Source organism: Hesperophylax consimilis, chromosome 17, assembly GCF_061612785.1.
Source record: "Hesperophylax consimilis isolate HC1 chromosome 17, BYU_Hcon_1.0, whole genome shotgun sequence".
In the NCBI taxonomy this organism is placed as follows: Eukaryota; Metazoa; Arthropoda; class Insecta; order Trichoptera; family Limnephilidae; genus Hesperophylax; species Hesperophylax consimilis.
In genome coordinates this window covers 18,854,523-18,875,075 of record NC_142852.1, presented here as the reverse complement: position 1 = coordinate 18,875,075, position 20,553 = coordinate 18,854,523, and the positions used below count along the sequence as shown (strand labels likewise).

The 20,553-nt window shown below is 36.4% G+C and overlaps 1 protein-coding gene across 1 annotated transcript in view; it reads left to right on the top strand.

Annotated features, from left to right (window-relative positions):
• The window catches only part of LOC149416149 (zinc finger protein 711-like), a 31,403-nt gene that overhangs the window by 1,081 nt on the left and 9,769 nt on the right, over positions 1-20,553 (top strand). The window contains exons 3-5 of the mRNA XM_089641886.1: positions 76-225; positions 366-634; positions 5,444-5,481. Coding sequence (XP_089498012.1) covers positions 76-225; positions 366-634; positions 5,444-5,481 — 457 coding nt within the window. The remainder of the gene's footprint in view (positions 1-75; positions 226-365; positions 635-5,443; positions 5,482-20,553) is intronic.

Here is a 20,553-nt window from a genome sequence, read left to right as displayed (position 1 = left end):
CTCGCTCCTGGCGCCGTTTGGTTCAGGGCTGGCCATGCAAAGATATATTCTTTTTATACCCCTTTTTTATTCCAGGAAGCATTAATGTGGAAACAGTTACCATAAACGAGGATCTCGGACCCCGACAAGATGAAGCGGGGCTTACTTATATGAAAATTGATATAGACCTGCCGGATGTTAAAGAGGATTGTTTGGAACGCTTTGAAAGAATTACCAAGGCAGCAGGTAAAACTAATTATAATTGAGAACTTGAAAAATTTGGCATTTCTTATTTTTTATAACGTCTCTACGAACTTACTTCGCTTATTTACTTGAAGTTTAACTGAATCATTTTCATCCATATTATTTTTCAAATTTGTCGACAGATCTTCAGACGCATTTAGTAGAAAAAGGATTCACTCCTCTCCATCGCAACTACTCCTTCTCTCCTAAGTCTCACAGTGGAGAAAAATCTTTTTCATGTTCTTTGTGCAACTATGCGTGCTATCGAAAGGATTATCTGAAGAGCCACATGCTGACTCACAGTCGAGAAAAACTTTTTTCATGTTCCCTTTGCAACTATGCGTGTAATCATAATGGTCAACTGAAGAGCCACATGCTGACTCACAGTGGAGAAAAACTTTTTTCATGCTCCGTATGCAACTATGCATGTTATCGAAAGAGCGACCTAACGAGCCACATGCTGACTCACCTTGAAGAAAAACCTTTTTCATGTTCCCTGTGTAACTATGCGTGTTATCGAAAGGGGAATTTAAATATCCACATGTTGACTCACAGTGGGGAAAAACCTTTTTCATGTTCCGTATGCAACTATGCATGTTATCAACAGGGTAAACTGAAGATACACATGCTGACTCACAGTGGAGAAAAACCTTTTTCATGTTCCCTGTGCAACTATGCGTGTTATCGGAAAGGTCAACTAAAGATCCACATGCTTACTCACAGTGGAGAAAAACGTTTTTCATGTTCCGTATGCAACTATGCATGTTATCGAAAGAGCGAGCTAACGAGTCACATGCTGACTCACAGTGGAGAAAAACCTTTTTCATGTTCCGTGTGCAAATATGCAAGTTGTCAAAAGGGTCAGCTGAAGAGGCATATGCTGACTCATAGTGGAGATAAACCTTTTTCATGTTCAAAGTGTAACTATGCATGTTGTCGACAGGGTAACCTGAAGAGACATATGCTGACTCACAGTGGAGAAAAACCTTATTGATGTTCCCTGTGCAACTATGCGTGTTATCGAAAAGGTCAACTAAAGATCCACATGCTGACTCACAGTGGATAAAAACTTTTTTCATGCTCCGTATGCAACTATGCATGTTATCGAAAGAGCGACCTAACGAGCCACATGCTGACTCACCTTGAAGAAAAACCTTTTTCATGTTCCCTGTGTAACTATGCGTGTTATCGAAAGGGGAATTTAAATATCCACATGTTGACTCACAGTGGGGAAAAACCTTTTTCATGTTCCGTATGCAACTATGCATGTTATCAACAGGGTAAACTGAAGATACACATGCTGACTCACAGTGGAGAAAAACCTTTTTCATGTTCCCTGTGCAACTATGCGTGTTATCGGAAAGGTCAACTAAAGATCCACATGCTTACTCACAGTGGAGAAAAACGTTTTTCATGTTCCGTATGCAACTATGCATGTTATCGAAAGAGCGAGCTAACGAGTCACATGCTGACTCACAGTGGAGAAAAACCTTTTTCATGTTCCGTGTGCAAATATGCAAGTTGTCAAAAGGGTCAGCTGAAGAGGCATATGCTGACTCATAGTGGAGATAAACCTTTTTCATGTTCAAAGTGTAACTATGCATGTTGTCGACAGGGTAACCTGAAGAGACATATGCTGACTCACAGTGGAGAAAAACCTTATTGATGTTCCCTGTGCAACTATGCGTGTTATCGAAAAGGTCAACTAAAGATCCACATGCTGACTCACAGTGGATAAAAACCTTTTGATTTTCCGTATGCAACTATTCATGTTATCGAAAGAGCGACCTAACGAGTCACATGCTGACTCACAGTGGAGAAAAACCTTTTTGATGTTCCCTGTGCAACTATGCGTATTATCGAAAAGGTCAACTAAAGATCCACATGCTGACTCACTGTGGATAAAAACCTTTTGATGTTCCGTATGCAACTATTCATGTTATCGAAAGAGCGACCTAACGAGTCACATGCTGACTCACAGTGGAGAAAAATCTTTTTCATGTTCCGTGTGCAAATATGCAAGTTGTCAAAAGGTTCAGCTGAAGAGGCATATGCTGACTCACAGTGGAGATAAACCTTTTTCATGTTCCTTGTGCAACTATGCATGTTATCACAAGAGCAACATAACGAACCACATGCTAACTCACAGTGGAGGAAAACTTTTTTCATGTTCCGTGTGAAAAATTTCACTATAGCAAAACGCCCATCTAAAGACCCACTTGCTGACTCATAGTGGCGAAAAACCTGTTTTATTTTCCATCAGTCCACATATTAATGTTTTAAAAGGCAATCTTTTTCTTGTTCCTTGTTCATCTATGGATGTTCTCAAAAAGCACATCAAAAAGCCACATGCTGACTCACAGTGGCCACACACCTTTTTCATTTTCCAAGTGCACTTATTTAGTTTCTGGGAAAGGCCATCTTACCTATATATAAGATATATATTGGACATAAGATGGATCACGTGCTGACTCACAGCGGAGAAAAACAATTTTTCTTGTTCCGAGTGCAACTATGCAAGTTATCAACAGTGTACCTTGAAGAGAAACTTGCTGACTTACAGCAAAGAAAAAACTTTTTGGTTTTCTGGCTGCAATTATTCATGTTCTCAAATGAAAGATTTGAAAATACACCTGCACACTTACAGTGAAGACTAGTTGGTTTCATATGCAATTATGCATTTTCTCGAAGAGACTCTTTGTTTGGCCCCTTTTTTTGTTTCTTGTTTTTTTCAATAAATTTTAGTTATAGATATGATATGTTTCACCAGAGAATTTTCAGTATATAAAATGTGTATCATTTGTAATGGTCAAAATATTTATTACCTTTCGATTTTAATTTTTAAATTTGTTCCGAATCGCATTGTTAAAGATTTGATTATTTTTTAAAACTTAAATGTACGAAGTATGTGTAAAAAAGATAATTATGTCATACCTACTTCTTAGACGAATATCAAAATATATATGAATATGTGTACAATAATGAATTCAACTATTTATTCTAATAATATTATTACGCTTCTAAATTGTCTGTCAAAACTATAGAATTATAGGAGCAGCTACTAGTGCGTTGTAGAATATTTTATTTTTTGTTTACTCTACGGAGATCGCACCTTGTACCTACTAGAATTATTTGGTAAACACAGCCGCTAGGTACTTCAACCGCTCGAGAACGTACTACCTGGGCAGACAGGAAAAAGTTCCATTGATTTGACTGATGACGATTTTTCTCACAGATATTTTAAAATGTAAGTATTTTTCTCCGTACATAAGAGAACCGACATAATTTAACTTTTTCATTTTTTTACTAATTGAAAATTGTTGTCGAAATGCCTTCATGCAATCATACATTTCGTTACGTGCTTAAAGCAGATATGTTATATAATGCTGTTAAAGCGTTTTCAACAAATTCGTAAATGTTTACACTTTGACAATAGTTATTAAGATTATTCTGGTAAAAGCTATTGCCAATTGTAAAGAAAATTAGGAGGAACTGAGGAGGATCCTGTGTAATGTAGTAAAGCAGGGAACAGAAAACAGTATAGTGGGGTTTGTAAGGGCTGCAATGCCAATGATCTATGATTTTATTCGAAAAAAACGAAAACTTTTTCTTCCCAAAAAAAAGTTGAAAGATTCTTGTTTCTGTAATTATTAGTAGTAAATACAGATAACTACTTATTCGTTAACGTTTTAATTTTAATCTCACTTTACCAACCGCATTTGACGTTGTTCACGGTAGTTAACTTTTGAATTCTGATATTACTGAAGATTTAAAAACATACTTATTTCTATTTTCTTCAATACCTCTTTTAGACCCAAAATCCTAATAACTCGGTTTATCTATAAACTTTCATTTTTGATATCCTTGCCGAGTTGACAGTTAACAACTAATATGATAGTAATGTGTTTGCCCAAGTTTTTAAAGCAATTTTAACCCTTATGTATAAAGAAATTGTACAAAGGACACTTGTCCAAATCGCTTGAACTAAATATTAATTTAGAAACCATTTTTTTTTAAATTTTTGTACATGTTTTACTGTGTTTTCTTCTCAAGGTTGCGGACTTCCCACAGTCTACAGGTTGAAGATCTGCTAGCCCTATAATATATACAATGCCCAATTGTTTTCTCAACTTTTTTCACAAAAAAGTCGTTTTTTCCTGTTTCCAAACTCTATTCAAACCGCGATGTTAAACTTATCATCCCATGCCTGTGATGGTTATTGGTAAGTACTAATGCATAATTCGACGGTCCCGAAGAAAAATGTCCGATCTGCAAAATCGTAGTTTTGCAGGAGAGCTGTTTAAAGTTTCGTTTCTGCATTTTTACTGTTTTTTGAGTGAAATAAATGTAAAGTTGAAGTAATATTTTGCATTAACCCTTATTTATTTAATTGTAAAAATACAGTATACCAGCTTTTTGCAACATTGTTGTAGTTTTTAAGAAAAATCACTTCCGACTTTTTTTACGGACAAGGAGTTGTCGTATAGAAACATCCGACATTGTTCTACGGACATAGAATGAAACATGTGTGTCGTATATGTATATCCTACTTTATTCTTTGGAACTCAAAGATAAGTTTTTGTCGTATTTACAACCTAATTTTATTGTATATATTTTTTTTGTTTCTAGTATTACCAAAAAAAAGTTAATCTATTTTTTTTAGTAATAATTACGTAAAGGAACCCCTTTATAATAAAAGTTATATATAAGAATTTGACACTAAATAAATAAAAACAGGGAAAATAACATATTCAATTTTTTATTAGTTTTTAATGCAACAGAACTGGGAGGATATTTCAATCTCAGTCTGCCATATTACATGAGATATCCACATTATTTATAGAGAAAAAATATAAGAAAAATTAAAAACATAACAGGTTACCTAATCATAACATAAAATTAAAACATCCGTAGTTTTATTTGTTTTAATCTAGCAGTACTTAGTACTGGGAGAATTGTTCAATCCCAGTCTGTAACATGAGTTAGTTACATAAGTACGACTATCACATTATTTAAAGGAGAAGAAATAAGAAAATATAAAAAAAGTTAAAACATAACAGGGTGTGTAATCGCAAGGCGAATCAAGAATGGACTGTAAAATTATTGTGAACTTGAAGTTGACACAACGATGGTTAGAGATGGTGAACAGGAGGGAGTAAGGAAGGAATCCGACTTACCCCTTTGATGTTCGTCAACGATGTTGATGTTGGTTCACTCACAGGAGATGATCACACGCAACTTCCGCAACATCTGGGTTGGGTAAAAAACACACTGATGGGAACCGAATATATTCACTGCACAGTATTCTACCCCGAGTTGATATCAATAAAGGCACTGATCATAAAGAGATGTTCATCAAACAGGCTTCATCAATAAACTGATTTGACAGTTAAGTTTATTGTTGTAAATGTCACACAAACGTGGGTATTGTCGGATAATGACAGGTACTTGTAGGTAATAGGATGGGAAAATTTCAAGGAGAATTTTAAAGGAAGATTGTTGCGTCAACATTTCCGCCCACCTAATTTTGGAACAAAATTAACAAACAAAAAATAGCCCCGGTACTACATATGAGATCAATCAAAATATAATAAAAATTAGAAGACGCAAGCACACCGGCTGTCTTTTGGATACAAATAGTCACGAACTATGTTATCAACCAAAAAAAATAAAGAATACTATTAGGAGACGCAAGCATATTGGCTATCCTCTGTGTATGTATCGAAAAAAAATTAAAATAATTATAAAAATGAAAAAAAATAAACATATAGAGCAACCTAGTACTTATGGCTCTATGATAAAAATGTTGCTGAGTATTGAAGTAAAATGAGTTATTCTATGGGCAAGGGACATAATTTAACCGCTGGACGGACAAGGGTGCCCTTATTTGTTTTGAGTGTGGCAACTCGAACAATATCATCCTTCCCCGGATGAACTGCGATAATTCGCCCTAAAGTCCATCGCATGGGAGGAAGTCGTTCGTCCTTGACTAGCACTAATTGACCAATCTTTAAATTGGGTCGGTCGTTCAACCATTTTGCACGTTGTTGTAGAGTATTAAGGTACTCTACTTTCCAACGTCGCCAAAAGTGCTGAGACATCTTTTGTATGTGTTGCCAACGACTTAATCGGTTTGACTCAGTATCGGATAGGTCATATTCGGGAAGTCCCAAAAGGAATCCTCCTATCAGAAAATGGCCGGGTGTAAGGGCATCGACATTTTCTGGATCGACCGATAAGGGGCAGAGAGGGCGTGAATTTAGAATAGCTTCGATGGTAGTAAGAAGCGTGCTAAACTCCTCAAATGTTAGGGAAGTATCACCGACAACTCTTACTAAATGATGTTTTACCGATTTGATTCCGGATTCCCACAGCCCACCAAAGTGCGGACTGGCGGGAGGATTAAATGTCCACAGAATGCCCTTTTGGGCAAGGTAATCTGAAATTACTTCACGTTGAGGTGAAGAATGAAAATATTTGAATACCCCAGTTAGGTATCGTTTTGCTCCTACAAAATTTGTGCCGCAGTCACTGTAGACCTCGGAACACAAACCCCGTCGATTAGTAAGTCGCGTTAAGGATGCGATGAAAGCATCAGTGGAGAGATCTGACACGACCTCAAGGTGCAATGCCTTGGTAGCCATGCAGATAAATAGGCATAAATAAGCCTTGGCTCCACGACGTTTATGATACTTTAGCAGAAAAGGTCCACCGAAATCGACGCCTACACGAGAGAAGGGACGACTAGGTTGGACACGAAAGGATGGCAGAACCGCCATCATAGGTGGATGTGCGGTGGCCCTAAACTTGTGGCAAGTGACACATTTTGATAACTGAGATCGAATGACGGTACGACCGGACATAATCCAATATTTGCGTTGAATAAGAAATTGGAGAGTGCGCGGTCCGACATGAAGATATGCGCGGTGATAGTAATCAATTAACAACCTGGTCAAATGACTAGATTTGGGGAGTAAAATGGGATGTTTAATTTCGGATGGAAGTGCAGAATTTGTTAGCCTACCGCCCACCCTGAGAATACCATGGTGGTCAATAAAAGGTTTTAATTTTTGAAGACCAGAAGAACACATTTGATTAGAACTTAATAGAATAAGATCGTTGTGAAAAAAGACTTCCTGTTCGAGTTTAATCATCTTCATGAGTGCATTGTCAAGTTCGTCAATAGTAAGTACCGCATGATTCAGGCTCTGTTTCGCCGTTTGGGAAACGTCAGATAGACAATTTGTTTTGAACCTAAGGATCCAAGCAATGACTTTCTTTAATTTTGGTAATGAGGAATACATCGATATAATAGAAGATGATTTTAATTCTACACTAAAAACGGTAGGTTTCTGGGGTTGAATTTCCGGTAATTCATTTACTGGAATAGATGGTGGCCTCGCCGTAGGCCAATCCTCAAATGGATTACGGAGCCATGACGGACCTGAAAGCCAAGATTGATGTTCTATAAAATGAACGGAAAGGGTACCTCGGGACCCATAGTCAGCACTGTTATCCTCTGAAGTAACGTGGTTCCAAATTGCTCTTGGTGTATTGTCAAGGATCTGAACAACACGGTTCGCGACGAAAGTTTTTAATAAATGTGGTGGCGTCTTGAGCCAGGATAAGACAATCGTCGAGTCAGTAAAGAGAATAACATTTTTAATTTGCGTGGCAAAATGTACTGATGACAATATATATTTGATAAGTTTTGATAGCAGCACAGCTGCACATAACTCTAGTCTAGGGATTGTTAATGACTTTAAAGGTGCGACCTTGGATTTGGCCATCAACAAGTGGCTGGAGTTATCGTTTTTAACAACTAAATATGTCACAGCGGCGTAACCTAGTTGGGATGCATCGCAAAATCCTACGAGAATACAATGACTATCTAGGTTCGTATGGTAATGACTTGGGATTCGTAAATGTTGTAGCAATGGAAGTTGTTCCACAAAGCTTTTCCACGTGGAAAGGATGTGGAGTGGAACTTCGGAATCCCAGCCCACATTCAACTTCCACAATTCCTGCATAATCCTTTTTGCCGTGAAGATTACAGGAGACAACCACCCTAGTGGATCGTATATCCGAGCAAGGGTTGACAATATATTCCGTTTCGAATATACTGCCGAATTTGGTATTGAAATGTGATAAGAGAAATAATCCACTTCGGGATTCCAATACACGCCTAATATTTTAACATTCGATTGAGTTTTGTTAAAATTCATTAATGGTTGTTGAGTTTCAGAATCATGCTCGAGTAATTCTGAACAATTGCTTGCCCATTTGCTGAGCTCTAGTTTGGCTGATTTTAAAATGGCTACAATTTCATCCTTGAGGTGGCGAGCCGATTCAATGGAGTCCGCACCAGTCGCCAAATCATCAACATAAAAATTCTCTAACAGAGCCCTCGAAGCGGCAGGATAGCTTTCCCTCTCATCTCTGGCCAATTGACGTAGAATCGAAATGGCCAAAAACGGAGAAGATGTTAAACCGTAGGTTACAGTTAGAAGTTCATAATCTTTCATCGGTTCATGCGGTGAATTGCGCCAAAGGATGTGCTGATATTTACGGTGATCAGGAATAATCAAAATTTGCCGGTACATTTTACAAATGTCGGCAGTAAAGACGTACTTATGAAATCTAAAATTTAATATCATGTTTGGTATTTCTGTTTGTAGTTTTGGACCGCTATACAGCATGTCGTTTAATGACACATCGGAGGCCTTCGCAGACCCGTCAAAAACCACGCGAATTTTACCTTTTTCATTAATTACGGCGTGATGGGGTAGATAATTTGCCCCAGAGTGGGGTGTTACACGTTTCATGTGACCTAGACTTTCATATTCATCAAGAAAATCCACATAATTTGACGCCAACGTCGCATCCCGGTTAAAACGCTTTTCCAACTTGCGCATTCGTGATTCAGCCAAGTTGTAGGTATTTTGCGGTAAATAACTGTCCGATTTTAACAGAATCGGAACCACATATCTTCCATCTGTCTGTCTGTAATGCTCCTTCTGAAATATTTCTTCCACTTTGGTATTATCGGGGTTCAATTCAGAAATGACCGGAGCTTCTTCAATTTCCCAGAAACTTTTCATTGTATCATTTAATGACATGTCGGACAGTGTCAAAAGTGACATTGGCGATGAATAGGTTGATTGACATCCAACTTTCCCGTGAATAATGTAGCCAAAAACTGTATTTAAAGCACTAGGGTTACCCCGAACGATATGCGATTGATCATCCAAAATATTTGGATACAGATCGGCGCCGAGTAGAAAATCTATTTGACCCGGCTGATCAAAATTTGGATCGGCCAACATTAAATTGAGAAACCGCGATTTCACACTTTTATCCAGTGCAACAAATGGCATCCATGAAGTAATTTCCTGAATCACTATGGGTGTCGCGGATAACGTAGGTGATTGCTGATTAACAGGTTTGATAACACATGATGTTATACCTGTGCATGAGTTGACAGCTGTCTGTCCTAATCCATTTAATGGAATCTTATATTTTCGTATAGATAAACCTAGCCTCTTGGCACAGCCCTGAGTTATAAAAGAGACTTGGCTCCCGTTATCGATAATAATTCGAATAGGTACATACTTTCCGAATTTATTTTGCATGTGAACAACTGCTGTGCTCAATAGTACAGTGTGTGCTTTATTCACATGTTCGTTTGACCTTGTGACTGCAGTTAATGACGTGGTAGTCACATTTTCACCCGTTGAGGGTGTTTCAAAATGCAACATAGAATGGTGTCGTTTGTTGCAAATTTTACAGTTAGACTGTGTTTTACATTAATAATGGTCTGGACTCACCAGAACTTACCATTTTAATAAATCTTCATATATTCCGTCTAGATCAACCCGACAATCTGATTTATTTTATCTACCCTCGTGTAGAACAAACATTCGAAAAAATTCCCCAATTCCTCGTATATGTGCACAATATAATACATAATTTTACAGCATTGACATTTTTTTAAATAACGTAAAGAAATATCGATATAAAGTAATGCGTACGACCGATTATTAATATGGGAGTATGGAATGTATCGGGAGCATCTCCTATCCTCTTCCTATTTTCATCTTCCTCTCCCCTTCCTTTAACACCAAATTAATTTTAAGATATTAAAACTTCATTTCCAATGAACTTTAGCATTAGAAACTTTTGTGGCTTGACTTTAGTTAAATTGTATATTTATATCTATCATTGTATATTATGTAAAAGCGGTTTGTTTCTTACAAAATAAATAATGACTCAACCTGACCTTACCTAACTTATACTAATCTAAACTAACCCAACCCAACTAAACCTAACCTAATCTAACCTAACCTAACAAATCTAACCTTAAAAGCCCGTTTATAATAGGAATAAGCGGTAAGAAAAAGCCGTAAAGTCCTAGGCCGTAGAAGTTGGAATATAGGAAACCTGTGTATCCGTTTATAATAGATGGCAATAATCTCTTATTTTTTTTACATAACCGAAAAGATGGTCCTACTTTATCTTTTGCGGTTACGGATTACAGAAAGCTGAGATATATACCGAGATTTATGTATTTTCAATTGATACTCTATGGTATCTACTATCTGACAAGAGTGGTTTATTTATGTATTTGACAATCGAACAATAATTTTGTGATCAAGTATTTACGCGGAGTTAATAGATTCTTTCTTTTATGATTAACACTAGAAAGACCGAAGCGGTCATTTTGACCGTTTCTCGATGTATTATGCTGATATTTTGCTTAAATTTTATGGTAATGATCTGATTTTTTTTTACTTTTCATGATTTATGATTTAACGACTATGGTGAAAAAAACAGGTATGTACCTTATTTATTTATCGGAATATAATGATTTATACCTACAAAGACCGCCGCGGTCATTGTGACCGCTTGGGCCATTTTAAGCTGGGTTTGTTTATGATCTTCTTTATCCAAGTTTAAATATACCCATTCCACCTTACACATGTTAGTACTAATTTACCTTTCTCTTTCTTTCGGTATCATTCTTACTCGATCTGTACTGTGGGTGTCGGTTGTTAGTATTCTACCGCATGTTGGTCTGTGCGTATGTATTTCAAGTCACCGAAAATTTCGTTTTATTTTTGTAGATTGTGTTCTAATTATTTTTGTTATAGTTTTATTGACACTTTGGAACATATTATCATATCGATATGAGTGCTCGTAGAAATCTTACCGAGTTGGATATAATGGAAGAACTAGCAAGACTTCAAAACATTGCAGAGGATCAGTCAGAGGAAGAATGTTGTGACAGTGAAATTGATGACACCGTTTTTGTTTTGGAGCCCAATATTTCTTCATCGGACGCTACAGAATCAGATGAAGATCTTCAGATGACATCGACACCTTTTCCTAGAAATCCGATTTCAAATCGTCGTGGTCGAGGGGTTAGAATAAGAGGCAGCCGTGGAGGGAGATCTACACAACTTGGAGGACGTTTTTCTGCAAGAGTAACAGAACTTCCGGAAATTGGAGATATTCAGGTTGCAGTTGACGGTACAGAATGGACGTGTACATCACATACTCAGAGTACTTCCAGCCAGCAAGGACGACGTAATCGAGAAAATATACTCAGAGAAGTTGCAGGCCCAACACCTTATGCGAAACGATATGTTGAAAACAACAAAGTTCTAACTGCTTGGCGATTATTCATCGATGAACCGACCCTTCGACTTATAAAAATGTGCACCGAGACAGAAGCTCGTCGTCAGACAAACAATGATAATTGGAGCATATCTTTGGATGAGCTTGATGCATTTATTGCTGTCGTTTATGCTCGCGGGGCTTATAATGCTAGCCACCTGGATATTGACTTATTATGGTCGACATTATGGGGACCCCCCATATTCAAAGAAACTATGAGTAAGAACAGGTTCAAAGAAATTATGAAATATTTGCGTTTTGATTTGCGAACTACGAGATCTTCACGTCTGGCAACTGATAAATTTGCACTAGCATCGGCAATTTGGAACAAGTTCATTGAAAACTGTAATCTGTGTTACGTTCCTGGTGAAAATTTGACGGGCGATGAACAGCTATTTCCTAGCAAAACTCGATGTCCATTTACTCAGTATATAGCAAATAAGCCTGACAAATTTGGAATAAAGTATTGGCTTCTGGTGGACGTAGATAGTAAATACCTATGTAATGGATTTCCATATTTAGGTAAAACTGAAGAACGTTCAAATGAATCATTGCCAGAATATGTAATAATGAAACTATTACAACCGTATCTCAAAAAGGGACGAAACATCACAACTGACAATTTTTTTACTTCGATGAAGCTGGCAGAGAAATTACGAGCTGAACAAACAAGTATTGTCGGAACGATGAGAAGAGCCAGGAGAGAAATACCAGCAGTTTGCAAAACCATTTGTACTCCACGTTATGAATCATTTATTTTGAAGGCTAACAATGGTACTACACTAACTGTTTATCAAGGAAAACCGAAGAAAAATGTAATGATATTAAGTACAGTACATCCAGATGTTCGATTTGGCGACGGAACAAAGAAAATTCCCGAAACGATTGAATTTTACAATTCTACAAAATATGGTGTCGATATAATCGACCAAATGGCTCGTAAATATTCCGTAAGAGCTGGAAGTAGAAGGTGGCCTGTGCACGTTTTCTACAACATACTTGATCTAGCCGCTATAAATGCATGGATAATTTATAAAAAGATAACAAAAATAAATATATCTCGTCACAATTTTATTCTAAAGCTTGTTGAAGAACTAAGGTCAGCATATACAAATACCAGAGCTGGTCCAGTTGTGTTTGCTTCTAAAGAATTGACAGAAAGGGAACCAGAAAATAAAACTTCTAAAAGACGACAGTGTCAAATTAATAAAAAATGTAAACAAAATAAAACAACTGACACATGTGATAATTGTAAGAAATCTGTTTGCGGAAAGTGCCTAGGATATTATAAAAAAACAACAGTTTGTACTAAATGTGCACCTAATTTATTAAAATAAATTATTTCATTACATAATTATTGTTTTTTTATTTAATATTATGCCAAATATTACACAATTACAATAATAATAAACTCGTATGTTATCAGCGGTCAAAATGACCGTTGTGGTCTTTATAGGTATGGAGCAGTACCCGGTCTTTCTAGTGTTAATGGGACGCACACTCCAACGTCGTTTTTTCCTTATTTTTTTCGTCAACTGTGTGTCTCCTATTGCAGCGTATGCTAGCCCCAGAATTGACAAAAACATTCCACCTGCAACAATATCTGATGTATCCATCGTTTCAATATTTATTTATATACACAATATAACTTTTATAAGATGGAGGAAGAATACACTCTCGGTTAACAGTTGACATAGACAAGTCACAGCGGCATAGTCACTTATATGGACGTATTCTATTCTATTCCTATTTCAATTATAAACGACGATCTAAAATATTTCGGATAAAGGATTACGCAGCCGGCCTATTCTTACCGCTTATTCCTATTATAAACGGGCCTATAACCCAATATAACCTATCTTATCCTTTTTTAGTATTTGCATAGAGTTAATGGTAAAAATTCTAGCCACTGGTTTCACGAATACCAACAATAGAAAATGTCATCAACAGAAATTATTCCGGCTGTTTTCCCATACAACGAAAGCGAATGATCATTTCACGTAATTCGAAAATTTAATTTGGCTAGAACACTCCTTTGGGGTGAAAAACCATTAAATTTAAAAAAAATATGTATTATTTTCCCAAATGCAGTCAATTTCCCTTTGAAGTAATTAAGGTAAATCAAAAGGTTTTATTTAAAAATATTTCGTATTATCCGCGGCCAGAGATTCAGTATAATTACATAAATTTGCATTTGATTTAAATAATCATTTACAAAATGTATGTATTTCCGATCAGTTAACCTTATATAGTGACACGGAGAGCACACTCAATTTTACGCTTAACACAATTTAATATTTTACAGTATTTTTAAACAGTGAAACTTGTAATGATCTACCCTTTCTACTTCAAACTTTTCCTTCTCTTCTTTCTACGATAAATTTTCTGTAAGTCCCATAGGTAACTTTTCCATAAGGCTTTGGTTATGTATATCCGGGGTAGGAATATCCTCCCTGTGGTCTTTATAAGCCTTTGCTCCTCTATTTATTACACACCCCTTCAAGTGTGTACATCCTAGTTTGTCTACGTGACTTACGATTTTGAACGTACTCATTTCACGTGACGGGTCAGTATAAAAAGGCTTCACCGAACGTTGTGTTGGTTTTTTGTTTCTCGGTTTAGAATCCTAGTTATCTATGTATGTGTGGTATCCCTCGGTTATTTTTAGATAGAGTGAGTTGAATCCATTACCGCTGTGTTTTAAAACCATTTCATAAACCTTATCTTCTAAGTCGCCTGCTCCCCCAACTAGCTACGCGATTCTATCTATCGTAGGGTAATGTGAGTATAACAAGGTTAGATTTTATATGTGTGATAAACATACGATAAATTTATGGTGTTAGTTGTCGGTGCCATCCATGTATATATTTTGGGAGGGGAAGGAGAGGAAAGGAAATGAATTCGATCAAACTAAGACTGGCTCCTCCGCTTACCAAACAAAACTGATGGATGATAATTTGAACAAGGCAATCGATATCTGCGTGTCTGGATATCACAACCGGCCGGGTCTCCCCTTGTTCCAAATCGGCAACCGTCACGCCAGAATAAGGAAAACCAGGTCTCTTCACCAATTTCAGAATTGCCCCAATCTCAAACACCTCCAGGATAATCTACTTTACTGAGTGTAGAAGGGGAAAACCATAACATCCCTTTATCACGAATCTAGTCACGAAAATGTGACACGTAAGGTCCTAAGTTACGTGCCACCTCTAGAAAACGTTGTAACTCCCTCGTCGTCGGGGATTTACATCCCTTTCTAGGTCAATAACATAGATAACACACGACGATCTTGTCGACATTTTGCCTGCTTTTTAGCGATAGGTTGTGTGCCTACCCATTCAGCCAATTATCATGTGAGATATATGTAAGGTCTACTCGAAATGCCAAATTTAGGATGAGGACTGTCTGTATTTTAATATTTGATTCCAGTATTTATTTTATGAGGTTACTAGCACCCTCGTGTATTAGGTATGGGTAACTTCTACTGAATACCTATCCTCTCAGGTAGGTATAGACGAATAATTGGTTTGATTTTTGCATTTAATTTAAAGAGGCTGCCTACCTCTCGAAAGGTACCTGTTGAGAAAAGTTGTTCGGTTGGTAGTTTTATTTCGGAGATTACCATCTCCCTCTTTTGAATCTAGATTTGTTTTTGTGAATCCCAATTCGTAATTTAGAAGGTCAAACAATAGATGAAAGGTATTAAATTAGAAAAGTCAAATAACAGACGAAAGGTATTCATTTTGTTATGTCTGTTTGCATCCGATCGCTTTCTATTCGGGCGGTCATACGCTAGCAAAACTCCCCCTTTGACTGACTGTACACCGCGCCTCGGCCTATATATGAAAAGGTCATCGGCCCGTCTCCCTTTTTCAGCTGGTAGATAGTCTGATTGACACATTCCCTTTCGAAACATTATTTGGACGACAGGGGTTTTAAACTTGGATGCTGTATCCGTCCTTTAAAGGGGACTTCTGTTGTTTAATAAATAATATTAAAAAAACTCACCCTGTTAGTCACCTCCAAATCCTAGTTTGAAGCTTACCTGGTTACACACTATATAGCTAAATCAGTTTAATTTTCGGTCTACCCCCTACCGGCATTCCTTCTTCCTTTTAGTGAAATCCTGGCAATTTGTTCACTTTTGGTCCCCTCCCTAAGACTTTAAAAGGGTAATTAAATATTCCTGTAAATAAAATTGTACCTCCCTAATCTGTTAGGATTCGAACCCACAGTTAATGATATATTTGTTTCTCTGGTTTTCGGTCTCCGTGGATAAATGCCATCTCGCCAAATCAATAACCTAGCCCGATTAAACACTTCCCGCCTTTAAGTACGTTCACTCTGTTTTAAAAACGCAATCATTATTTTTATTATTTTCATGTTTTTAAGACAAGCAATCTAGTTTGAACTGTATACGAAATCACGTTTAAATCAACACAACTTTATAACACAATCGCGATTGCACAACACCTGGCGCCCCTGAGGTGGGTTTTTACAAAACGGCGCTCTACAAATTATCCAATGATTATTATTGTCATTATTATTAATTGTTTTCTCACTGAGTCCAACCACTTTCACTTCACACAAAAACCGGTTCAATAATATTTCACTTTAATTCAAAAACCAACAAAGCTCTCTAACACCATCTGAATTCACTAATTAATTGTAATCTCACACAGCACTTCTCATTTGTATCGATTTCACGGAGCTGTCAACGTACTCAAGTTCAAAACCTGACTGACTGTCCCTGCGCCCTGTCCCGTGTGAATGTGTTTACTCCAGGCCTGTCTGTCAATAAATCTTCCGTCGTTGTCTAAACAAAAAATTTTTTTGAGCACGTTCGTTTATTATTTATCGTTTATTTATTTTCGTGATTATTCAAACCATCACAAACTAACAATTTAACGAGTCATTGAGAGACTGCAAGTTTAAGGAAGTCGGAGAGCAATCCTGCTGGTTCCTAAATTCATAACTGAGTGAGCATTGTCAATTTAAATAAAAGTCAAAACATTAAGTATTATTGTCACCCAAACTACTACCGCGCGGCTGGGTCCCTAGTATCTACTTCAAATCACTCCACCTTAAATACAGGCTGACCCATCCTCCATTTTTCAAAAAAAAAAAAATTTAAGTTAATAAAATGGATTCTCAAGGATTCATCAATCTGGCGAGAAACGCGGTTGAGGCCCTCACTGAATTAATAATTGACCCAACAAGCAAATTAAACAAAGATCAAATTGCAAAAATGGTACCAAAAACAAATGCTATTCTCGGAACCATTGCTCAAATGGCAGCACTCGAGGGTGAGCTGTCAGCTTTTAAAGCATTATCCAATAAACCTAACTCAGTAGTATCTACTTGTGAAGCAGCCGACGAACTCGAAGAAAGAAAAAAAGAGCAAATAATCTAATAATCATAAATATTCCTGAAAGCTCTAAGCTCAACCAAATAGAAAAAATACAAGATGACAAAATACAAATTACAAATATCTTGAATAAGATTGATAGTAACATTGAAATTAACTCTATCAACACTTTACGCCTTGGAGTAGTGAGGCCGGATAAGCCTAGGCCCGTTAAGGTTATTCTAAAGAACTCCACTGAAGCAATAAATATCCTCAGGAGAAAGAACTTTTATCTGACCAACTCCACTGTTAAAATCTTTTCCGACCAAACACCGAACCAACGAAAATTCTTGTCGGACCTCCGCCAAGAATTGGAAACTCTGATAAAGGGAGGAGAAGTTGGGTTAACTATAAAATATATGAATAACAAGCCCACAATAATAAGGTCAACTCAAAAAACTCAAATACATCATCGGATACGGTCAAAATATCCGAGGCTGCCGCACCAAACTCATAGAGCTACAAACTACCCTTCCACTACTCCAACACATTGAAGTTTTTCTTCTTACCGAAACTTGGCTTGATCCTGATATTCACACCGAGGAACTTGGATTTTCATCTTACAACACCTACCGCCTTGACAGAAATCCAGCCACTAGTACTAAAACCAGAGGAGGAGGAGTTCTTATATCCGTTACAAAATTACTGCCATCCACTCGATTAATTTGTAAACATCTGGAAGTGGAACAGGTATTCGTTTTACTAAAAACTAAATCAGGCAAAATTCTACTGGGATGTGTCTACATTCCTCCTGGATCCAATATCACAGTCTACAGAAACCACATAGATGACCTCGAAACCTTTAAAAATAAATACCCTGATGCCCGAACAATTTTATTTGGTGACTATAATACCCCTTGCATTGATTGGATGAATAAGGACTCTTATAATAACTTAAGCCTGCCAGAAAATGCCCGCGAAATAATAGATATGACGAACTTACTCTCTCTACATCAAGTCAATCAAGTCTACAATACCAATAATCGGCTGCTGGATTTAGTATTCTGCAGTGATACCTCAGTCCATATTGCTAAATCAGTTGACGAGCTTCTCCCCCTAGACTGCCACCACCCCGCCCTAAGCATAACCATCACTACTAATAACTCACCAGATGACACAACTGTTCTTCCTAACCTAACTTATAATTTCTCCAAAGCTGACTATTCTAACATGAATCAATATCATGCAAATGAAGACTGGTCATTTCTTCACCATAATAATACTATTAACTATAATCTTGAATTATTTTACAAAATTATTAATAAGGCCATTGAAAGCTTTGTACCACTTTCACACTTCAAGGAAGCGAAGTTCCCAAAATGGTTCAGTGGCGAGCTAATTAACCTAGTTATCTGTAAAAAAATTGCACACAAAAACTTTAAAGAATCGAACTCTCTTATCGACTACAAGATATTTGACAACTATAGAACTCAATGTAAAAAACTATCAAGAAATTCATATTTCTATTATATAAATGGAATCGAAAACTCTATACCTTCTAATATACAAAACTTTTTCACTCACGTTAACTCTCTTAGAAAAAACAAACAAGGTTTACCCCTTTCAATGCACTTCAAAGAAAAGAGTAGTACTGACATGAATGTAAAAGTTAACTATTTTGCTGATTATTTTAAAAGCGTCTATGACGAAGATATTCCAGACAATTATATACCACCTTCGTCGCTTAACGAGAGCATACATATCCCTGCCATACACATCAACTTAAACGACGTTATAAGTAAAATCAAATCCTTAGACAAAAACAAAAAGGCTGGACCTGATAATGTACATCCTAATATCCTGATAAATTGCATTACTTCACTGGCTGAGCCGATTTTTCTATTGTTTTCAATCCCTTGACACAGGGTGCTTCCCTGATATTTGGAAACGTTGTTATCTAACTCCTATATTTAAAAAGGGTAATAAAAGTGATGTTACTAACTATAGACCAATTTGTAAGCTATCTGTAATTCCTAAACTTTTTGAAAAACTATTACTTGATAAAATTTCACCATGTATTAACCATCTCATTGTTCCGAATCAACACGGATTTTTGTCAGGTAGATCAACTCTGACAAATCTCTCGTTATATGAAAACTATATATCAAACGCATTAGCTAACAGAACTCAAGTCGATTCCATATATACGGACTTTATCAAGGCCTTTGACAAAGTATGCCATAAAATTCTCCTGATCAAACTACGTAAGCTCGGTATCGACGGAAAACTTTTAGAATGGTTTGCTAGCTATCTAACTAATAGAGTTTTACTTGTAAAAATCAATTTGTTCATTTCCAATCAATTAATAGCTACCAGTGGTGTACCACACGGGTCTCATTTAGGCCCAATATTATTTTTACTGTTCATAAATGATATTGTAAGTATATTTGATGAAGAAATTAATACGTTACTTTTCGCAGATGATTTAAAAATATTAAAAATAATCAAAAGCGCTGAAGATTGTATCTGTCTACAAAATAATTTGAACAGGTTAATTAATTGGTGTTCTCTTAACAAACTTCATCTGAACATAAATAAGTGTTATTCAATTAAATTTTACAGAATAAATCAACAAATTATTCATTCATATAAACTCAATAACTCAATCCTTACCTCTGTCGAAGAAATTAATGACCTGGGGATAACTTTCGACTCTAAATTAAACTTTATATCGCATATAAATAATATTAATAATAAAGGAATGAAAATGCTAGGCTTCATTCTTCGAAATTCCAGAGGTTTCAAGAATATTTCAACATTAAAAATTTTGTATACATCCCTGGTTCGTAGTCAAGTCGAATATAACTCCTCGATCTGGTCCCCCCACTACAAATTACATTCAGATTACATTCAATCGAAAAAATTCAACATAAATTCCTAAGACACATTAATTTTAAACTCGGTATTCCAATTGAAAATATAAATTATAATTACTTGATGAAAAATCTAAATTTTTTAAAACTCTCAGATCGAAGAATTATATCCGACTTAATATTTATGTTCAAAATTATAAATGGTAGTATAGACAGTCCTGATTTAATTAACCTCATTGAATTTCATATACCCACGAGAGCTACTCGTTCTAAAATTTTGTTTAAATGCAACAATATCAGGACTGAGTATTCCAAACACTCGCTTGTACCTAGGTTGCATGAAGTTAGTAATAGATACGCAGATGTGGCAGATCTATTTAACTGCACGCAAGGTAGGTACAAGAGAGCTATGCTATCAAATCTTTTCAATCAATA